At 42.2% G+C, this 21,825-nt stretch overlaps 1 protein-coding gene across 2 annotated transcripts in view; it reads right to left on the bottom strand.

The window, feature by feature from the left end:
- The window catches only part of RPAP1 (RNA polymerase II associated protein 1), a 39,939-nt gene that overhangs the window by 14,708 nt on the left and 3,406 nt on the right, over nt 1-21,825 (bottom strand). The window contains exons 2-14 of one of the 2 annotated variants that reach the window (XM_056346004.1): nt 20,081-20,323; nt 18,993-19,141; nt 18,306-18,398; nt 16,779-16,959; nt 14,430-14,606; nt 11,239-11,445; nt 7,768-7,883; nt 7,242-7,340; nt 6,666-6,767; nt 5,704-5,871; nt 3,552-3,734; nt 1,693-1,827; nt 1,338-1,517 (exon numbers count right to left, since the gene is read on the bottom strand). In XM_056346004.1, the coding sequence (XP_056201979.1) occupies nt 1,338-1,517; nt 1,693-1,827; nt 3,552-3,734; nt 5,704-5,871; nt 6,666-6,767; nt 7,242-7,340; nt 7,768-7,883; nt 11,239-11,445; nt 14,430-14,606; nt 16,779-16,959; nt 18,306-18,398; nt 18,993-19,141; nt 20,081-20,270 (1,980 nt within the window). In that variant the 5' untranslated portion in view covers nt 20,271-20,323. Of the gene's footprint in view, nt 1-1,337; nt 1,518-1,692; nt 1,828-3,551; nt 3,735-5,703; nt 5,872-6,665; nt 6,768-7,241; nt 7,341-7,767; nt 7,884-11,238; nt 11,446-14,429; nt 14,607-16,778; nt 16,960-17,939; nt 18,063-18,305; nt 18,399-18,992; nt 19,142-20,080; nt 20,324-21,825 lie in introns of those variants that run through there. The other variant, XM_056346005.1, reaches the window with a different exon arrangement.

The raw sequence follows: 21,825 nt of genomic DNA, 5'->3' as shown, positions 1-21,825 counted from the left end.
TTATTTTAGTACTGAATTAAGCATGACATGACTCATTTGCAGTGGTCTAGAAATAATTTTTATCCTCCCCAACAACTGCGTATTTTTGCTTAACCATAAAAAAGAGCTTCTCTTTCCCTCTCCCACACATACAAAAGCTTGCATGTGCTCTGTCTAAACAAGTGAGATAACAATGACTTTTCACAACACAAGGACATATTATAGATAATTTAAAATTCAAATGCTTTAGAGACATCTTGTAGGGGAATCAATGCACAGCAGCAAAGGAGCTGATGAATCAAACTATGAATTTTGACACCCCTCCTACAGAACAGAGAGCAAAGTCAAATTTACTTCCAGTGGAGGAGGATGGAAGAATTTTGTTGTTAGCTAGAATAAATTCCTACATTGATGATTTTGATTTAGTTTTTTATTATCATCCTCCATTCCCATGTTTAAGTGCCTCTAACAAGCCGTAACGAGAGTGCAACAGAACCAAAGCCTGAGTGGCAGGAACCTTGTAAGCAACCCTTGCATGCCTCGAAATACCTGGAGTACACAAAGCCTGAAACGGAGTAAAATTCACAGACTTTCTATTATGTTCCTAGCACCACTTACAGTCTTTAAATATCCCACTATCCATTATCAGCACATTATTCTATTTATTTTATAGCACAGACCGGTGTTCTGCTGATGTTAGCCATTTCCCGCATGGCAATTTATTAGATGCTGTTAACAACACTGAACCAAAACCCCCAAGGTGTCCATTGATGGGTGCTGCTCTTGGTAGATGTTACGCATTTATAGCACCAGTGTGATGACCTATATGAGTGAACGCAATTATCTCTGAAGTAGAAAACCTATCCAGAAGTAGGTAAGAGGAACTGGAAATACTGATAAATGACCTCAGAGTTATTAAGACAAATTAATGGCAGGGAAGTTCAACCAGGGTTGTAAAACACAAGGGTAGTGATTGAATCTCTGGTTTATGAAGTCCTAAGCTGCCTACCACTGGAACACGGGAGCATACAGAGCACCACACACCAGTGTGTGCTCTAACCATCTGCTGTTGGTCAACTATCACTGAGCTGGGCTGCGTCGTTTTGCATAACTGCACTATGTAAAACAAAAAAAAGCAGAAACAAGCTTAAGACAGCTCTTCTACTGGTACACAGCAGAAAGCATCATTATTATGACACCCCCAACTCCTTCAAAACACACATATGTGCCTTCTTCATAGTGATTATTTCCGCTTCAGCTCAGAGTCCCTGGAATTAATCTTCTATCTTTACTTAGAAAGTAAGTCATAGAGAACTAAGGCCTTTGCAATCAGAAAAGCTCTTCTGAGATTCACTCACCAGCCTGGCTGTTGCATTTCGGCCTCCAGATGCCAACACTCTGATGAACTTCATAGCAGTGGCACAAGCAACTCCATGGAGGCTGGTGAGTAAACACCCTGGTTCAGCCACTTGGGGATCCCACTGAGTAGGGAGAAATTCCCTGACAATGGTCTCAATCAACCGAGGACAGTCAAGCAGCTACAGAGAAATAGCAAGCAGCACAAATAACTAAAGGTATGCAATTATGCAGACATGCAGAAGGCATTCAAAACACACAAGTTTGATCTCCTTGCCATAACCTTACCTGCTTCTTTCTTCCCTTTTTCAAACATTCTTCTATCATCCCCCAGCTCCTGTACAAGGGGAGACTTACCTGGCTGCATGCTTCAGAAGAGTGCCTTGCTATGTGAGTGAGGATGTGCAGTATATCCAGGACTACTGTCGGAACAGGTCGTACCACCTCCAGGATGTACCTCAGCCGGTGCTGGATCCGTGTCTTCAAAAGTCCCTGAAAGTAAAAAAAAAGTAAAGTAAAAAAATTTCCATTATGCTCTCAACAATTGCCCTCTGAACTGCAGTTGCTGGAAGACAAAAGAAGATTCTATTACATCTTCTGCAGAAAGAGTTTTAAAATTACCAGTGGGAAAACAAAGAGGTAAGTTTCTGCAGATTTGCCAGTATGCTAGCAAACGAGCAAGAGTTAGCTCAAGAGAGCAGAACAACCAAACTTCTGTTCTAAGTCAGACCACTGGTGGGGTTTGGACACTTGTGTCTTCCAGAGTATGAAACTGTAACAGGGAATAGGAAAATAACTTTCCCCATAAAAAGACTACTAAAACCTAATGTGGCTGACAAAGGTTCTCTAGCTCCCCTTGAATCATCTTGGCTAGACACCACCCACAGCTAACAGCACTCTGTCTAATAGTACCTGTCACGTCAGAGAAGAGCTGACAGAAGCAGAGAACAGACACAAATTCCTATTTTGCAGTAGGAAAAGAGATGCAGAGAGATGATGTGGTTTTTATTTTACGGTTCACAGAGCAGAAGACCACAATCAGTTTAAGTGACAGGGTTATGCATTCCTAGTTCTGAGAAAGGGCAACTCTCTAACACCAGAGTTCACAGTATTAATACTTTTTAAAAGCTGCAGCCAAGCAAGGTTGAGGTTCTAGGCCTGATCAGGTTCAGCTACTAGTTTAAATACTTCTGTTCCAGCTGTGTGGAGTAATTGGGTTGTAACAGCCAATAAACAGGTGTGAAATAGAATTTCACAGCAACTGGAACAGTGGAGAATTTTATCCCAAATACCTTCTGAGTTCAGGCCACTTGGAACAAGTTAAAGTCTATTATGCTGACCCATGCAACTGGTTCCAGAATCACAAATCGATTTCACGCCTTCTACCTACAACTCTTTTGTTAAGCTTTTTAAACAGTGTCACCTAGCAGACTTGTATGAAATCATGAAGCCTCTAAACAAGACCAGATGGCCAAGTACAGCAATTCATTTGCCCAGTTAGGCTTTCAACCAAGTAGCATTTGAACACAGGCTCAAGCACGTGGACTAAGTGATGTGATCACAAGGTTTTAATGATTCCAGCAGCTCCACCAAGGCTGTTTGAGATAAAGATTGCTATTTTTAGATCTCGTATCAGCAATGCGGGATTAGGTTTGAGTATGTGAGGAATTCCTTCCAAATGCTGTAACTCTACCTGAGAAATGCAAACATGAACAATGAAACTGGGGAAATGCTAAGTAGCCACCTTACATCAAATACAAAAAGAATTGTACAAATCTAAGTAGTTATGAACTATCCAGCTGTAAAGCTCCTGTTTGACTTTACAGAAGTGCATACAGACATTTTAATAGTGGCTGGAAGCTTTTCACTTTTAGCTCAAGCAAGCGAGCTTTATAATCACGATTGTATGCAGTCTTTCAGCAAGTCTTACAAAGTCATGAGTGTGTTTGTTGCCAGTTTCCCTAGAGGAAGTTAGAGCTACTTAATGACACTGAAATCACACAGGTCAAGTCTTAACATTTTTAGAGATCAATAAAATTACCTCTCCCGGTAATATATGACAGAAATATAACATCCCACAGCCAGGGAACAGTTCTAATTCTTCTTCAGAACGTTCTTAATAGCATACACAGGAGAGCAGACATTTCAACAGCACACACAGCCACTGTGCAGAGCCTATTTTCCTAAAAAGGTTTCAGGTACAGCTCTGTGCTTACCTTTACAACATCGTATCGGGCCACATCTGAATCTGGCTTATTTTCATCCTTTAATTTTTTATCTTGAGACTTCTCTGTTCCATTTAATTCTTCTTCTTCCTCTTCTTCTTCCTCCTCATTGTAGGGGACAAAGGGGAATGCAGCCATCCCTTGGTACCATGAGAAAGTCCAATCAAGATATCTCTACATGGAGAGTAAAAGCACATGAAATAGAATTCTTACAAAGAAATCATCAAAGACAAAGAATTTTCAAGTATACTTTTGATTATGGAATGCTTTATTGATTCCCACCTAACCCCATGAAAACAGGAACACAGTAAAGTGTACTGTAAACATGCACAAGCAGAATGTAATGCTTTTTTCAGGGAAGTAATTTTAATGTATCACACACACACACACTTGGGAAACCATGAAAAGCTTTACTGTGAGGTGAATTAAATTCACTACACAGGTAACAGAAATGCAGCTTAACTGGAAAACATTTAAGATAAAACTAAACAAACCACCGAGGCTCTAGAAGTTAAACTGGAATTTGGCATAAAATAAAAGGCAGTCCAATCAAATGCTTGCACTACTGAATTACTGCTTTAAATTTCCATTTCCTGAACTGGCAATCAGAAGTAACTACTACATTAATCAGAAAAGAAGTGGCAGACTTCAATTAAACCCTGAACTGTTTTGAAAAATTTCAAATGCCAGTACCAAGGAAGCACAAGTTATTATTGCACATTGGGGGCAAAGAAAAAAACGTGCAATATTAACTAAAGTTGGCAAGTGAGCAAATGACAGTCAGAAGAGTCCTGACTTCAGGGATTGAAACTCTGAGTCCATCTGGAAAACATTTTGGGACTATAGCCCTCCTTCCACCAAGAGAAGGAAAGGCACAAGAAGAGCATCCAAGTCTTCAAAGGAAACCAAGAGAAAGGTGCTTCCTTCCCATAGCCACTGATGAATGAACAAAACCTTCAGACAGCATGATAATTTATGTGTGCTGATCTTCTTTGTTTATACTGGGGATAAATCCTGTTTGTCTTACAATCTTGGAGCAAAAGGCCAGACTTCTAGCCCTGTCCCTTCCTCAGAGACCTTTTGAAACTCAGCAGCATCAGACCCTAGGAAGGACTCTCCTAATGAAAAACCATAGACACAGCAATCTCACCGCGTGTGTCTGTCACTGGCATCAAGAGTCAGCAGTACTCGCTTATACAAGACAGTTATAAACCAGAGTAATATCAGAAGAAAGGAAAGCACATTAAGAAGCTGATTCGTAGCATTACCTGCCATGGCTGGGCAGAACTCACCTAGCAGAACACCATTAGGTTCGTATCTTAGAAAAGGTGCAAAATACGGAGAAAGCTAGCTAGTCCTTCATTTCTGTTGCCTCCCCACTAGGGATAGCTCTAAAGGGCTGGGAGAGGTTCCAGGGGGCTTCTTGAGATCTACCCACTCTTGTCCATCACCAGCCCCTTTCCAGTTGGACACAGGAGCCACTTGAAACACAGCCCACAGCGTGCTTTGCCTGTAATGGGCTACTGTCCAACCAGGAAGACATCTTAATCTTGCTGCTCAGGGCTCTCTAGTATCTGAACACCCAAAAGAAGTTTGAACTCCTAACAGGTGAAAAAGCATCAAGGGTAAAATAGACACATGACAAGGCGAAATTAGGTGTTTATCAGTGTAAGAAAAGCATGCGAGAACAGCAGAAAATGGATGAGAGAAAAGAGAAAACAGCATCATTATGAGTCATATGGGAAAGCAAGGAGAATATTTTATCTGCTCAGAAGCAGGAAAACTACAAAATAAGAAGCCAACAACGTAAGAGGCCATATCAAAAAAACAAAACTATACACATAACATTAGTAGTAGCCTGATGTAGATTGTAAAGATGTCCAAAGGCAGAGAACCTCAGCAGCCTGCGCTGAAATTAATCATGGCGCAGAGCTAATTCAAACAGGAGAAAAGATGCCTGCATCTCTCAAATGAGATAACACATTCCCTTGTCTGTCCCAAAGCACAGCCATGGCACGCTATTGACCATTACGCTAACCCATCCAGCACGCCTTTGTTCAAGCTACTTACCATGCCTCCTCATTCCAGTCCCTGTACACAGCTTAGCACAAAACCAGACCCAGGCACTTAATGATTGTCTCACCTCATCATCAAGTGACACCAGCAGAGCCCGGAGAGCACCAACAGATGCTGCCATGACATTATCCACTGCATCATCAAGTGAGAAGCGCAGCAAGAAGAGAAACCCAGCATCAAGCAGCAGATGCAGAACGCTGCCCTTCAAGGAGGAAGCAAACTCTCCAGCCCTGGCCTGAAATACATGCCACACAGAGCCAGTGTTACAGCTGTCTCGTCGCAACTGGGTACATCTCATCATTCTGTGTGTTTGCCTCTTCCCATTTCTGCTGTAAAGCAGCTGAACTGTGTGCAGGGTTTTTTTCTTCATCTTATCCTCCTCTCAATCTACAGAAGGCATGCAACTCCAGTTCCTTAAATGCAGGAAACCTTTCCTTCTAAAGTATGGACCCATCTTCTGTCTTCACCCTGTTGTGCCCCATCGTTCTCAAAACCACACTATTTCTTCTTCTCTGCCTCCACTACTGTTGGAAGGAAGGTAAGCACTTCCCCTAAAAGTTAGGTGGGAATGGCCACAGAAGTAAATATTCGTTTTGCTTTTTGCTATTGGCCCATTGCTTTGTGAGTAGGCTGGTTCATTCTCATCTCCTTCAGAAATAGCACGCCATGCAGCTGGCTCAGACAACAGGAGTGAAAGGGTCATTGCAAAGGATAGGTCTGTCAGAAGAATAACACCAAAAAACCCAACCACTTGTGTCCAAACCAACAACAGAACTGAAGTTGCAGCACTGCTGCTGAACAACCCTCGGAAGCATCTCCCTTCCAAAGAAACCTGAAACTCAACTTGTGATGTTTCAACACTTGACTCTTCTGACGGTAAGAAGATTGTCAGTGAAAAAGAATGCCCTGCTGGTGATTCTTCTCACCTTCATTGAATAGTAGAAAGCAAACAACTAGCATCAGAGAATCTGGGCCCTGATCCACCAGAAACTCAAATTATGGGGAGGAATTCCATGGAAAGTGACTTACCTTTTGAACAATACGACCCAAGACTTGTAAAGCCAGTGTCCTCTGTTGAGTAACTTGGCTGCGAGACAAATGAAAGAGCTCTTGGAGAGAATAACCAGCCCTCTAAATGGGGAAAAAACAAAACAAAATACCAAAAACTGAAAAAAAAAAAAAAAAGGCCCTCAGCTATAGGTAAAAACAGGCCCCTTAAAATAAGATTAACAATAAAACAGAGCGTAACAGGAGATAAACTGCAATGAAATATCGTTTGCTGTTTTGTGGCAATTGCAAAAGAGATTCTAATTGTTGATGTGACAGGAGAAAACTGAATTTCTTAAGAAAAAGTTGTATGTGCACCTTTTCCCAACACCACAGATCCTTAAAGAAAAAAAAACCATTAATGGAGTTTTCTGAAAGTAAAAGCAGTTAATGCATGCAGACCCAACTTCTCTTTAGGAGCTTATTTCAAAAGAAAACCACCCGTCTGCACTTCCCTAAGGTTTCTGTCACTAAAAAGCTTTGACACAAAAAGGAACCTGCCAAATCAAACACAGAAAATGGAAAACGGGTGTGCCCTTTCTACTATATTACACCTACCTCTGCCTCTTCTCCATGGTGATGCAGGCCTAGATGCGTCGGTAAGTCAGCATCTGCAGGAATTAGTTCTCCTTTTAAACTGAATCGAGCTTGCATTCCCTACAACAAAAGGGTGGAGGGAGATGATTATTTCTATTGCCTTCCACTCCATTCATGACTTAAAACACCACTTCTTACATCAACTGCTGGAAGGTGACAACTCAAAAACTCCCCAGGTCAGCCCTCAAATTCTTTTTTTTAAAAAATAAATAAATTCTTCCCCTCTTTCCTTTTTTCTTAGCTTTCAGACCTGTTTCATCCCAGATTACAGTTGATAGACTCTCACTTCCTAGCCCTCTTGAGCACTGCATACTGAACTGACCATGTATCATTCCACCCCATGGAAGAAACTCGGGAATCTCTCAGCCTGATAAAATCTCACAGACTAAGTAACCATAGGACTAGTGTTTGAAACCTTCAAAACTGTTACTGCTGAGAACCACGATCCAGGTGCAAACATGAAAAATACCAGTTTCTGCTTTCAAACCTTTTTGGTTTTCTTCTGCCGCAGTGAAGGCAAATCTTTCATCCATTCCAGCTTCTCAAATTCCACATTGTCCATGTGAATCCATTCCTTCTTGGGCTTCACAGGCAGATCATCATCTTTGTGGAGGGGGAAAAAACGGCAGTCTTACCTTCCAAGGCAGGGATGAGGAAAATACTATGCCCTCTTTGCCAAGCTACTTGGCTTAAAGACTGTATCAAATGTGGGATTCATGTAAAATAAAAAGAAAACAATTTTCAAACTGACTGTTGGCTGATGCATAAACATCAAAGGTTTAAAGCTGTTTACTTCCTCTTCTAGCTCTCATGAAAGATTAAAACAGCACTGTAATGAAATTCACAGACAAGGCTAATTTAGGAGAAGATGAACAGAAATCAGGACACAAATAAGGCAAAGTGATCAGAACCAGAGCAGAAAAATAGTATCATCCCTACATTTGAGAAACCAAACTAGTATTGCCCAAGGAGGGGAGTGTTAGGGGGGTTGTGAAATGATTCAAAAGTATTAATACAAAGAGGTCCAAGCAAATTACTGGAAGCCAGTATGATTTCAGCCTAGATACAATGCAGAGAGCACAAACACTCCTATTCATGATTTTGTCGCATTCGCGATGCTGCTTTTCATCCTGTGTCCCCCTCTAAAGGCTTGAGGAGATCAGGCTCTGGGAAGAAAAGATCAAAACAGCTGAAAATGTACACAGCTTGAATGAGAAACAGCTCAGTGGGGAAACTGGACAGTTGAACAAGAATTTCAAAGGTGCCAGTACTAAAGGAAGAAATTACTGATTTAACTTTATAAAAAACTTTGACTAGAAGAATTTGAGAAACAAGACATGTATGCCTGCATCACAAGAGTGGCCCTAGGAAAGAGACAGATCAGCATGTGGATGAATCTCACAAGTGAAGGGACAGGAAAGACGGAACTGGAAATTATCTGAACACTAGGAAAGGTAATACTTTGCTACTAGGATACTATCCCATACCAGCATGGGAACAGATGAGTTAAGAAGTCTTTGCTATCTCAAAGAGAATTACACGAGGACAGGAACAGGCAGTCTGAGGGCACAAAAAGGAGCAGCGTCACTCCTGCCGGAGAAGCCCAGAACCCATTTGCATTGCAGCTATTAATCCTAGTGCTCTGGTCTTCTCTTGCAAGGAACAATTGAGTCCCACCGAGATGCTCTTCTTTCATCAGATCTTTTCCTGCTGATAACTGGCCTGAAATCTAACCTTTTACTTTCCTCCAATTAGCAGACAAACTCTTAGGAAGGGAACTCATCCTTTCTAGGATGAAGCTTCACCCTTATGATCAATGTGGCATTGAGTCAGGCAAGGAACTAAGCACAGAGTTATCTTCCTCAGCCAGAAAGCTGTTCCACAGAACTTCAGCCAAAGGCTCAGCACACATTTTAACTGAAGAGAAGGAAAAAGCATCTGAAATGCAAGAAAGTGGAATGTTTGTGGGTGGTAGGTGCAAAACTAGAGGAAATAAAATCACCAGAAAAATGAAATCTATTGACATTTGTAATTCCACAGATTGTTTTCTCCATTAATCACTAAACTGACAGGGCTGAGTTAATCATTCTATTAATAGGATTACACATACCACCACCAGCCCTTAGCAGTACGATCTTGTCAACAAGAAGAGACAGATATATATTCCAAGGCATCAGATTGTTCAGTTACTGAGAAATCCTTTTACAGAAACACAAACTGACAGTGTGAATACAACATCTGCACTGAACTTTTTCAGACTTGGGTAATATTAAAGGCTACCACCCAACCTCTTCCCTTTCTGCTTTGCTTTCCCTTTTGTCTCAGTGCAAGAATTTACTTTTCCATTTGATAAGATTACAAGTTGCTGGATAAAGGTTTCACCACCTTGTTTCTAATAAACAGTAGCCTTTTATCTCATCAGAGAAACAGGTTTGACTTTTGATCAATCCCATTGCTTTGTGTCATCGTCCTCTCCCTGGGGAAATTCAGAATGACCATTTCTGCTGGGTTATTCACAATGAGTTTACTTTTGGGCATGAACAGATACAAAATCCCAACAGTACATGTTAATGTCAAATAAATATTTTACATCTCCTGTTGGCCAAGATGGGCTGCAGGCATAAACTCAGGTGCTGGAAAGGCTTCCCTCTGTTTTATAACTGTGTCCCAGCTCATCCTTTCTTTGTTATTTCAAATATCCTGGGAAAACTCCTCTTCGCCTTTGCTGTGCAGTCTTCCACTGGAAGCAAAAGATGTCAGCACACAATGCTCTGAGCACTGAGCTATTCCCCACAGCACTACTACAGTCTTGTACTTTACAGGCTGAACAACCCACTTCTATTGCTCCCAGTCAGGTAAAAGAATGTCACTTAACCTGGTGCTACTTGAGCACTCAATTGTTCTGGAACTAAAAATAGTCCTTTTGATTACAATGGATTCATGGAAAAGTAAAACTTGAGGAGAAACACTAAAAGGACTGTTCAGTGAAGTGTTTTCCTCAATAAGAGGCTAATCAGCTTTCCTTCTGCTCATGTACACACGCATACACTCACAGACTCATCCCTCTCATCAAGAAAATGGTAAACAGTTGTTACCTCTTGCAAACACCAAGCTGAAATACAGGAGTGATTCAGAGACCTCTTTAATCAGTCTGCACATTGCACTGGGACACAAAGAATGCATCAGAAGCAAGGATCAAGAGATGGAGGCAGCCAAAACTTGACATGAAACTGGGGGAGAAGCATGCTAACAAGGGAGAGACATATGCTACGAACAAAAGTGTGGGAAAGATGAGAATGGGAGCCTAAAATGATGACAGAGAAAATGAAACGGCTAAAGAAAAAACTGCATCCACACCACAAAGAAAAGAACTGTATTCTCTGGAAATCACCCCGTGGGCTCTGAGATACAAGCCACAGAGCAGGGCCATCAGGAGCAGTATCATAAGACATGCATGCACGCTATGAGCAATTTCCCTGAAGAGAGACTGTCCTCTCCATGCTATGCTGTGAGCAAATCACTAACTCTTACCTATCCAACACCCTCCTGTCCCCAGGTGGTCCCAGTTAAAAGAAATTACTCAAGTAGCAGCTGAGTCCCACTACCACACTTCTGCTTCCCTGTTCACAAGACTGAACAGCAGGGCAATGATGCCTAGCTCAAAATACTTTCTCCCTCCAGAGACCTCAGCACAAAGTTCAAAAAGAAAGCAAGACCTCCCACTTGACAACTCACCTCTGTTACATTGCTATCACCCTTTTAATCTATGGAGCCCAGCTAGAAATAACAGATGTTTTTTTCCTGAACCCAAAATATGTGTATTCTTTAAATACCATGATAAAATTCGGAGTTGGATAACTAACAAAGTAACATATCAATCCGACCTGGATTGATGCAAACACCATACAAACGTCATGTTTATGTTCAGAACATTAACAACATGCACCCTGTTTCTTACCTGTGATTTCTACCTTTGTATTTTCTTCCTTCCTTACAGATTCTTCCAGACCCGACTCCTGCATGGAAAGAGATGATCTTACATCATGCTGAGCCACAGGCAGAGACTCCACAAACTCCTCCAGTTTGTTCTGTTCCATTTTTAATTCCTTTTTCTGGCCTTCATTACCACCACGTCGTGACTTCAAGAAAGCAACTAAACTGGAATCTGCAAGTATTGACAAGGAGACGGAGAAGTGACAAAATACTTGATATGTCTATAGCTCCCGCTATTTATGTTTTACTCTTTGCATTCCCATTCCTCATGCCCTCTTCTTCAGTACCAACTGTCACTTCTTTTCAAATTGAGGCACTTAACTGTTCTATGACCTCTTGAGCACATAACCTGGGTACAACTGACCGGTGAGGCAACACCAGAGAAGGAGCTGATAAATATCTTTCAAGGTAAAGCAGCCACAAAAATTCTAGTTGTTCTCCCAACTTACCAATAAAGAGAGAATTGTTTCTTTCCCCCCTCACTGCCACTGAAAAGGCACATCCAAACAAGACTATTCATTATGGAGAGAATTCTGGTCTGTGATTTATGGGAGGAAGCTGGGTCTGATAGTTTGCCTACCCTGCCCGTGGACCACTCAGCAGCATCAACCTGAATGCTACAAGAATACACAGAACAGACATCACAGAATTAATTACCTGCTCTTTATTGAATTGCATGAGAGCTGCAGTGCATGATTTGCATATTACTTTAGGAGAAGGGTATCTTGTTTTTTCTGAACTGACTCCCCATCCTGAGAGTCAATTATTGTCTGATAACATCCAGAAAACAGACATGGCCACTCACTTCATGCTTTGGAGAAGAAGAGGAACATTTGGGAGGCAGGGTTATTTTGAAGAACAGATAATATTCCTATGGCTCCAAGATAGAAAAATGTCAGAAGATCATCATTTTACTTTCAGATCTGCTACGATATCCCACTTAATTTCTGATGGAGTGTACTTTCTCTCTGAACACTCTTCACTTAGAAGATGGTGTTGCGATGCTTATTGCAGAGGTGCATAGTAAGAGACAGCGCACTGTGCCTCCAGAAGGTACAGAGATACTCCAATAAGCAGTGTCAGAGATGTAAAAAATAACCAATGTAGGTGTTATATTCCGTAATTTTTTCTTCGGAGGACAAAGGACAAGCAATTCAGAAATTCTCTGTACCTGAGAGAAGTCATCCCAAAAAGAAAAATCTCCCATGTCTGTGAAACAGTTCAAAGAGGATGCAGAATCTATCCCACACTTCTGATTGCTGCACACTCTCCTCGTGATGCAGTTCTAAACTTCCCTGGGCAAAGGGGAGACATTCAGCCTAGCCTCATTAATGCACGCATGTGTCTTCCTGAATGCAAGCAGAGCTCTCGCTTTCTCACACATCACCATACACAGCAAGGAAAAGACTATTGACTATGTCATCATTTCATGCAAATGGTGACAAACAAGTCACTGATTCTGTCAATCTGTGCACAGTATGTCACAAAGTAAGCCTACTTCTGTGCAGAGTCTCCGTGGGAAAAAACAGAACAGTATCAACTGTAAGATCCTGAAGACACTGCCCAGCATGGAATTGCCTACCCATCCTAATACTCCACACCATGGAGTCTCACCTGCTTCATAACCAAGAGGTTAATTCAGAGACTGGGTAACATTAAACATCCACAAATTATTCACACTCCTGAATATGGAGGAAAAAGTCTCTTTAATCCATATCTCTGTACCTGTTCAGTTCCCAAGTTCATCTGTAAGCCAGTAACTTAATTTAGGAATTGCTTCATCACGCATAATTCCCTAACCACAGATATCCTGGGAATGCCAAAATTACTCCCAGTTTCCTTAAGACCTCAAAGACTGAAAGATCTACAATTTTAACCCACAGGGCATATAAACAAATATACTATTTTAGAAAACAATTTATTGTTTAAAAATACTTAAAGTACATCCTATCCTTTTCAAACTCCCTAAATATTCACTTTGCTATTATCCCAAAGGACAGAGTGGTGGGGACAAGGAGCAAAGACCATAAATCAGCCACAAGAAAAATGTGGATAAACAAGGTGTTTTTCATACACATGCCATTGTTATAAGCAGTGAAGTTAAAAAAAAAAAATTTCTTTTCACCTCAGGTAGTTTGGAGAGTTCAGCTCTCTGAAACGAATGATGTACCTAAACACAGTGTCTGCAATTATTTTGCAGGGTTTCTTTGTCACCTTTCCAGTTATACCCACACTGCTTGCAACAAAGTCAAGATCATTAATACGATCTTTAAACCAAACCCACAAGAGATTTACGTGTCTAAAATGTCACTCACACCTAGATATGACGCTAGAGAATCTGAAACTGAGAATTTCAAAAACCCTTGCCTGTGACCTACATCCGTACATCTGCTTTTCTCGAGCACACAAAATAATTGAAACGAATGCCAGCAAGTTTTACAGTTCCCTAGATCACACAGAGTCTTATCAAACATACCACACTCTGTGTTCTCCCCCATCTTGTCATCAGCTGCCAGTGACAGGCATTCCTAGAGCACCACTGTGGACAGGGCTCTAAACCAGAGACCACAACCCTGCCAGAACACCTGCACCCAGCCACCAGATAATTAAAACACATTTTCAAGAAGTTCAAGTCTAGTTGTAAGTTTTTGTGCTCTACCAAGTACAGATTTGAACTGAAAACTCCCACATTCCCAGATGTTTCCCCCATACAGGTACTGACAGTTTTGGCCCGAGTCAGGTATTTTGGAGGGGAAGACCAAGGGTTCTCTCTCACCTCAGCATTGCTGCAATCATCCTAATAGCTTTTTTTCTTACCTGCTTCAGACAATTACATTTTAGGACCTTCACATATGTATATGTAACCAGGTATTGGGTGTGCAAAGTAACAGAGTGCATAGACCATCTTCTCTCACAGCAAAGGGGAGACGACAAGCTAAGCCCCCCTTTCACTGAGGAATAAGCACTCTTTAGTTCCTTCACACTTAATTCTTACTCATAAGCTACTGGCACGGCATGGAAATTAGATCACCCACATATGCAATGAGCAGGAATACCTAGCTCCCATCTTTGATCTGTGAATTTGGTAGGACTTCAGCACACTACACATTCAGTAAACTTCCACATCTCTAAAATTCATCTCTGGGAAGCACATACCCAGCTGAGCCAGAAGCCTTCCCTGCTCCTGCAGGATCTCCTCCTCAGACATGGACTGCAGCTTCTCCAAGTTCTCTTTGTGAATAGCTTGAGCTTCCTGTTCACCCTTTTGGCTTCCAAGACCCTCTCCCGTTATGAGACAAGGCCGCTGAGAGATCAAAAAGTCACCAGCTTTATCTGAAAGATCCAGCAGAGAAAGCAGTTACTGATTTAAGTGTCTCCAGCATTATGAATGCAACTCAATTTTGTCATTACCACGCTTGCATAATTTCTTTTTCTATTTTTTTTTCCACCTTGGTAGGCAAGTTAAAATAGGAGTAAAGGAGTTTAATTTAGCTTCAAACATAATTAAAATATTTGGGCTTTCAACCCACGTCACAACAAAATGTCATTTCTACCTTGCTTGTTTAGAATTTTGAGGAAGGATGGGGCAAAAAGAACTTTGTTCCTTCAATGCAAAGCAACAGCAAGAAAAGGTAAACTGGAGCATAATTCACAACTGGTAAGTCAGAGCATTCTTCCAAGCTAGCTAGTAAATACTAGACGACTCCTCTGCCCAAGAACACCTGAACCCACACTTGTACATCCACTGAAGCACAATGTAGTAAATATCTGTTGAGTGAGAGAGAGAATTAAAATTACTAGGTAATCTAGTGTCTGAGGGATACAGGATCCATTCTCAACAGAGGTATGTTTGCTTCTAAAAATGTCCTGCATTCACCTCCAAGGGTTAAACAAACGAGAAGTTTAACCCTTAGAGTTTAACCCTCTAAGGGTTTAACATATGAGAAGTTCCAGCAGCGGTGCATTTTCCTACCCTGAACAAAATCAAGTCTCCTTTACCACCTGATCTAAATCCTTTTTAAAAGCTCATTTAATTTAATTCTAGCAGCAGGGTAACATGCTCTTTTGGTCAGCGAGACCCTCCAGCTGTCCTGTAGCCCACTATACAAGGACCTGACTTAGTGGTCTTATTCCTTATGTTTTGTTCATATACTCCATATAGTGACTTGGAACTTCCCTATAACCCTAAACCAGCCACCCCTGAAAGCATCAAACTTCTGTTCAAACAGCAGTACTGACATTCATCACAACATCAGGAAGGTTGGATGTCATTTCCACAGCAGCTGTCCTGCATATTGAGCAGAAAGAGATTCGAAGACAGTGATGTGGTGAAAGATTCAGTAAGCTTCCCACTACCAGCAACTAAGCTGAGGGTTACCGGGCGCACACACTTTGTTACTACAAGGAATGGCACTCGCCTTCTCCTCTTGCTTCTAGTGATCCTGCCACAACAATCTTGCTGAGGACGGCAACCAATTTTCTGATTCCTCTGTTGGGCTACTACATTTTAGAAGCGTTCTACTTCAAGAAGATCACAGCTATAGGGCTGCTATACTGCCCTCAGATTTCTCAGACAGAAGGACACAGGCACAATCATAACAGGATACACAGTAAGCACAGTATATTGACCTGGATGGTGGATTTGGGCACACACAGCACAGCACAACCAGGAGTTGTCTTAAGAGTTCTCTGACAGGGGTCAGGACAGAGAGAAACCTTAACCAAAAGGCGATACCCCTCAAATGATATCTGGCCTCTATTTCTATGTGAAAAAGGGGGTGTTGGAAAAACCCAGACACATGGTGGTCCAAACCAAATAGGATGGCCCAAGATAACAGAAAAGAATTAAAAAAAAAAAAAAACAAAAAAAAAACCCAACAAAACACAACAAAAAACACACACACATCCACCCCAAAAAAAAAAAAGGCCAGAGATGCTGGAACCAGTTGAATTGGTTTCAGCTTTCCTTGTCACATTGCTGTCAGACAAGTAACTGCTGGAGGTGGCACTGCCTCATCAGCACTGCCTCACAGCATTCCTCATGAAGCAAAGCCACAGCCTCATGGTAGCAAATCTGGTGACAGGAGACTGAGCTTTCAGCTTCTAGGTAGGAGTGAGAACCTGCATCACAGTGGTCTTGAATGCCTTCACCAGACACAAGAACCCTCTTCCTAAAATTGCAGAAATCAATGATGAAACAAGAAAAACTTTACATATAAGAGAGAGAGTAAAAGGGAGGACAAGAACCATGAAAAATAAAGCTATTTGGCCCTGTGTGAAGCAAAAAGAAAATGAGTGAGAAAGCTAACCCCATTTTTAGAACGTTAATTTGGGTCTCAGACCATTTCAAATCCTTGTCACACCACAGACATTCCAAGTGACCTTATGATTCCTAAACTGAGGACAACAGTGCTACCCTAATTTAAAAATAAGGTGCATTGATGTAATGGTCACTAAGGCTATGTAAATACAATAGGTTGGATAAGCAGAACCTTCTCCACTTACCATCCCGGCTGGTGGGGAGAGGTGCCTCTCCCACTGATCCCTCAGGATCCAGGGCATCGGGAGCAGCTGATCTTACTTGCACGCACTCGGCAGCGGAGGGAGCTGTTGCTGCCTTTTCAGCAGCTCTTCTCACTGCCATCTTTTGTGCAAAGATGCTTTTTCTTCCAGATCCCACCTTCACCTGCAAACAGGGAAGCCATGTGTCACCACTTTCCTCTCCAGACTCCCACACACACCTGCCACTAACAAAGGTACAGCTCTGATCCTGAAGACCCCCTCAGATCAGACTTTGGGACATGACACTGAGAAGCTGCTGGCAGCCACCTGCCCTTTTTTGTGCAAGTGCTATTCTTCTTTTAACACACAGTTTAACGTTAGGACAGAGAGACAAAAGCATGAATGTTTTTGCTACCTAGAGAAGGAAGATGATTAATTATAAGTGAATTCAAGCCAGGCAAGTACACCTAAAATATCACCACACACAACAGCTCCAGCTTTCCTGCTGCTTGGAAACTGCATAGCCGAATACTTTGCATTTCTGAGGATAAATGTGGCTGTACTGCACCGTGCTCACCACAGGCTTGGAACAGGCTTCTTATAAGGTGATTAGAGAGCAGCAGGGTGAAGTGATTTACACAGCAAGAAGCGGACAAGTGGTGCTAAAATAATCCTGACTAAATTACTGTGCTGCTTGCCTAGGCGATGGAAGGGCATGGCTCTGAACAGCCTTGTACAGGATGCACAGGAAATCCAAAGCAAGAAAACTGTTGCATGTCCCCAGTCCAAAGAAGCAGATTAAAAGGCAGTCTGAACATTTGGTAGCTGCAATGTGCACTCCTGCATCAGGTAAACAGAACTGGTTGTTGAAAAAGCATTACTCTCTTCTTTCAAAAAGCTGTCCTTCAAAATAAGCTACCTCTTCAAAGCAACCACAGCTATCAATCACATGTCAGTTCCCAGCATCTGACTCCCACTCAGCTAGCAGCCTTTGCTACTACAGCAACAACTGATGATAATAGCCATGGCTTCCCGTTTTGCAGCCTCAGAAAACAAATTATGCCAAAATCCAAAAAGCTGCAAAAGATACCCTGTGCAACCATACTCAGATGTCATGCCAGGAGAAATCAGATGCAACTTCCATAAGTACAGACTTAATCAAACCTGGTGGACAAATTAACAGAGGTTGTTCCTCAGAGAACTGATCCTGTTCTGCTTGTTTTTCTGTTACAGCAGCACAGATGCTATCCACCTCGCTGAAGTTAGCTGAAGGGGATCGCCTTTTTCCTAAACCAAAAGGATTCCAATGTTACTTAACTGCAGAGTATGGAGTGCCTACTTGATGGCAGCTTGGTAGAACTCTCTCCTACACTAAGTTGACAATGCCAGAGATAAGTTGAGCTAGCTCACCATCTCCAGCATGCCAAGTCACTTATTTTGAGCCCTACCACCCACCAAGCATTAGGTTTTGTTGTGAGGAAGTTGTAATCATTAATGAAGGTAGCACAAAACAGCTGCTCCCAATCTTACCTCGCTTTTTATCTCAGAGCGGTGAAATGTCTTTGGAAATGGGTCTCCTGTGGGCACTGGCATGCTCACTGCTACTGCACTTGTGTCTCGTTCCTGCAGCAAAAAATTCAGACCCTGTAGAAACCACTGCAACAGCCAGATATGTTTATATCATTTATAATGTGGGCTAATAGTGGGCTCAAAATCTCTCAGCTCTGCAGATCACAAGCCTTCTGCTACAACACTGTCAGGCTCAGAATACCTTGTGCCTATTTAGAGCCAAAGTGAGGCTATTTTCCAAAAGGCTGGACTGCCAGACTCTACACACTGCTCAAAGAATCAGATAAAGGAAAACCTAAGGCCAGTGCAGAGCACAATGAGAACACTGCCCTTATGAAGTCCAGAAACTCACCCAAACCCACATGACAGCACAGACCTGCATGCAAGCAGTGTGACCTGCAGGCACTCTGGACTGGAGCGCAGATTCAAACCCATATTTAACTGAGCAAAAATATACCCAAAGGTCTTTTTCTTACAGGGTGCTCCAGGACACAGGTCTACAATGCTACAACTGCTTCATTACACTGTAGAAATAAAAAGCAGCAACAGAACCCTTCATCCCTGCCCACTGCTCATTTCAGAGCATTAAAAAAAAAACCCACACACTAGACCATCACACTAAAAAAAAACCCAAAAAACCACACATACAATAATTTTGCTGAAGACTGCTGTAATGTGTTGATCATGCCTTTCCAGTCTTTCCTCTGGATCTTCATCCTCAAAGTGGACACAGGCACTTTTAATCTTGGACTTTTTTGGAGGAGCTGGAGTTAGAGCTGGGAGAATATCAGGAAAATCTGGGGAGGAGAAATAATAAGAAAAAAATAGTCAAGTTACTCATAGGTACCAGGCCAAGGCTCCCTAATAGCACCTGTTATTGCTCTAACGAGAAACAAAGAAGATAAGAAAGCAGTAAGACAATTAGTAGTCCTCTGTTTCCGACTTGCACCGGGTAGTGGAGAGAAACACACTCAAGAACTGTATTCTTTATGTATTGGCACAAAGGTCTTTCCAAAGACTTGCAAAAGTTAAGAAGGGTACTGAGGCCTGACTGCAAGTACTACGGGAAGAAGCAAGGCTGTACAGAAACAAACAGGCCCCCGCAGGTTGCGTCCAGGCACAGAAAAGCACATTTCCACTGCCAGCTCTAACAGTGAGTGATTTGTATGATCACGAGCAAGTCGAGGCCTCCTTTTCACTATCTATAGACTGGGATTGCATTTCCTTACCTGGAACCTGCAAGACTTAAGTTGTTGGTTTCAAGAAAGCGCTTTGAGCTTCTGAGACCATTAAGAACATTACAGAAGTGTTAGTTACTACTGATGAAGGAAAACAAAACTGCAGGAAGGGGGCTTATCAAGCCAGATCTGGGGGCTCAAAGCTGAAGCTGTTTGCAGAGCTAAAACTCAAAGACACCGAGAGCAGGGTTTGGATAGATGGCAAAATAAGCACTGAGTGTCCAATGAGTACAAATCACAGAAAACACCTCTTGCCTTGAAGCTGGCAAGGTACAACAGACAGCTGATAAATGTAGACAATGGCAATGTGTTCTACTGGATGCTAGTTAACATGGGACAAGTGCATTTTCCAACAAGGCTATGGTCAAACAATACCGCAAGGAGGGCACACATGCAGGGCAAAGGCAACACTGGGTGGACAGGGAGGTGAAACAGCAAGCACTGAGGAACACTGACTGAGAATCCTAGTAATTCAAAGAAGCCCACGAGGGAAATTACCATCCAACATGACTACGTCCTTGCTGTCCTGTAGCGGGGGTCTCTCAGTATCTGTGCTCCCTTCCTCCCCCCTCCTCTTGTCTGCCTTCTTCATGATCTTCACTGCAGGTGAAGCTCTGGCTGCCAGGAACTGGCTTTGAAAGTGCAGCAGGTCTGCCTCGGACTCCCCAGGCTTTGGTCTCGACAACATCCTGCCTTCTTGCTCCTGCAGCCCAGCCCTGTGTGCTGTTCACATGGAATCATCTGGAGACAGAAAACTGGTTACAGAACTGGATTCCCTGGGGATAGGATGGGGACAGCAAGAGAAAAGTATTCCTTTTTGTCCCACTCTGCTACTCCTGCACATACTGCAGCCGCCCTACTTCAGGATCACCCCAAGACACAACTAGTTGTACCAGAGTCCCAGACAAACACTTTACCTTGTTCTTCATTGTCAAACAACATGCTAGTAGACAAGCCAACACCTGGTCTACCAGCCAGCTGGGAGCAGAATGGCAGCCATCCAGCAAAAAGCCAGCCAACAAGTGCATCACTGCCAGAATGCCAACAACACAGCCCTGGATTTACAAAGCCACAGAAGCACCAGGTCCAAGACAAAAGATCTGACTTACTCTGTGATCAACACCAATCAAGAACATCAGAGGAACAGTATCATGCAAACCTCCTGCCTCCAGCATACAGTCTTCTCAGGATCCTCTCATTAGCATCCCTGTCAGGATGCAAGAGCCTGTCCACATGGATTTGGACAATGCACTCACTCTCACAGTCTCTGCTCTCCTTCTCACTCAAATCTCCCAAGCAAAAAAAAAAAGGTTTTCTTCCTTATCTAGTCATCCTGCATTCATTCTCTCTTGCTCTTTTACTGCCCTATTATTGGCAGAAGTCATGCTAATTCCAAGCATTTTTATTGACTGCCCAGGCCAGTTTTGGGTTGAAAGCTAAGGGTGGTATTTATAAAGACTTCTACCTCCAGGTTACTATTACTAGGAAGGCAACTATTCCACCTCCAATCTACTGGGCATGAAAATATTTGCAAGTATTACTCCCCACCTCCTATCCCCAAAGCCCAGGACCATCAATCCATTTCTCACAGGCAGCAAGTAAAGTGTTTACAAATACGTTCCACACTAATTGAATCACTGATCAGCACTAATGCTACAGACTTGACACCCTCCCACACTTGGTATGTTGAAATATTTTATACACATTTGATCTCTTCCACTTTTAAAAGCCCATCAGGACTCAATGATGATTTATTGCATAGTTGGAAAGGAAAGTGGATATGGATTTTTAAAACTACAATTATCTGCTTTATTGATAGGCTGTACACATGAGAAAATGCAAAGCTTGGAAGTGAATCTCTGTCTTAATCTCAGACCAAAACAAAGCTCAACCATTGTGTGGGCACAGCCACTGCCCTGAAGCCAATGTTTTGTTTTATGCTATTACCATACTTTATTGTTAAATATGTGGAGAGATGCCTTGCAGGAAGGATGCTAACGGACACAAGAATTACTTCATGTAGTATTTGTGACCTACACTTGCAGTATTTATACTATTTTCAGGGATCTCATTCCTGACCAAGGTTGGTTAGATGTGATGTTGCTGGTTCCAAGAGCATGAAGAGGTCTAGGGAGTTTTATATTTGGTTGTTTGTTTGGGTTTTTTTAACATCAAGGCCTCAGTGTAAAACCACCAACCATTAAGACTTGCTGAAATTTTTTTCCTGCCCCTCATTTTGTGCA

This window comes from Falco biarmicus, chromosome 7 (assembly GCF_023638135.1).
Source record: "Falco biarmicus isolate bFalBia1 chromosome 7, bFalBia1.pri, whole genome shotgun sequence".
NCBI classification, from domain to species: Eukaryota; Metazoa; Chordata; class Aves; order Falconiformes; family Falconidae; genus Falco; species Falco biarmicus.
Note: the sequence above shows the minus strand (reverse complement) of the source record. Positions and strands in the feature narration are given on the sequence as shown.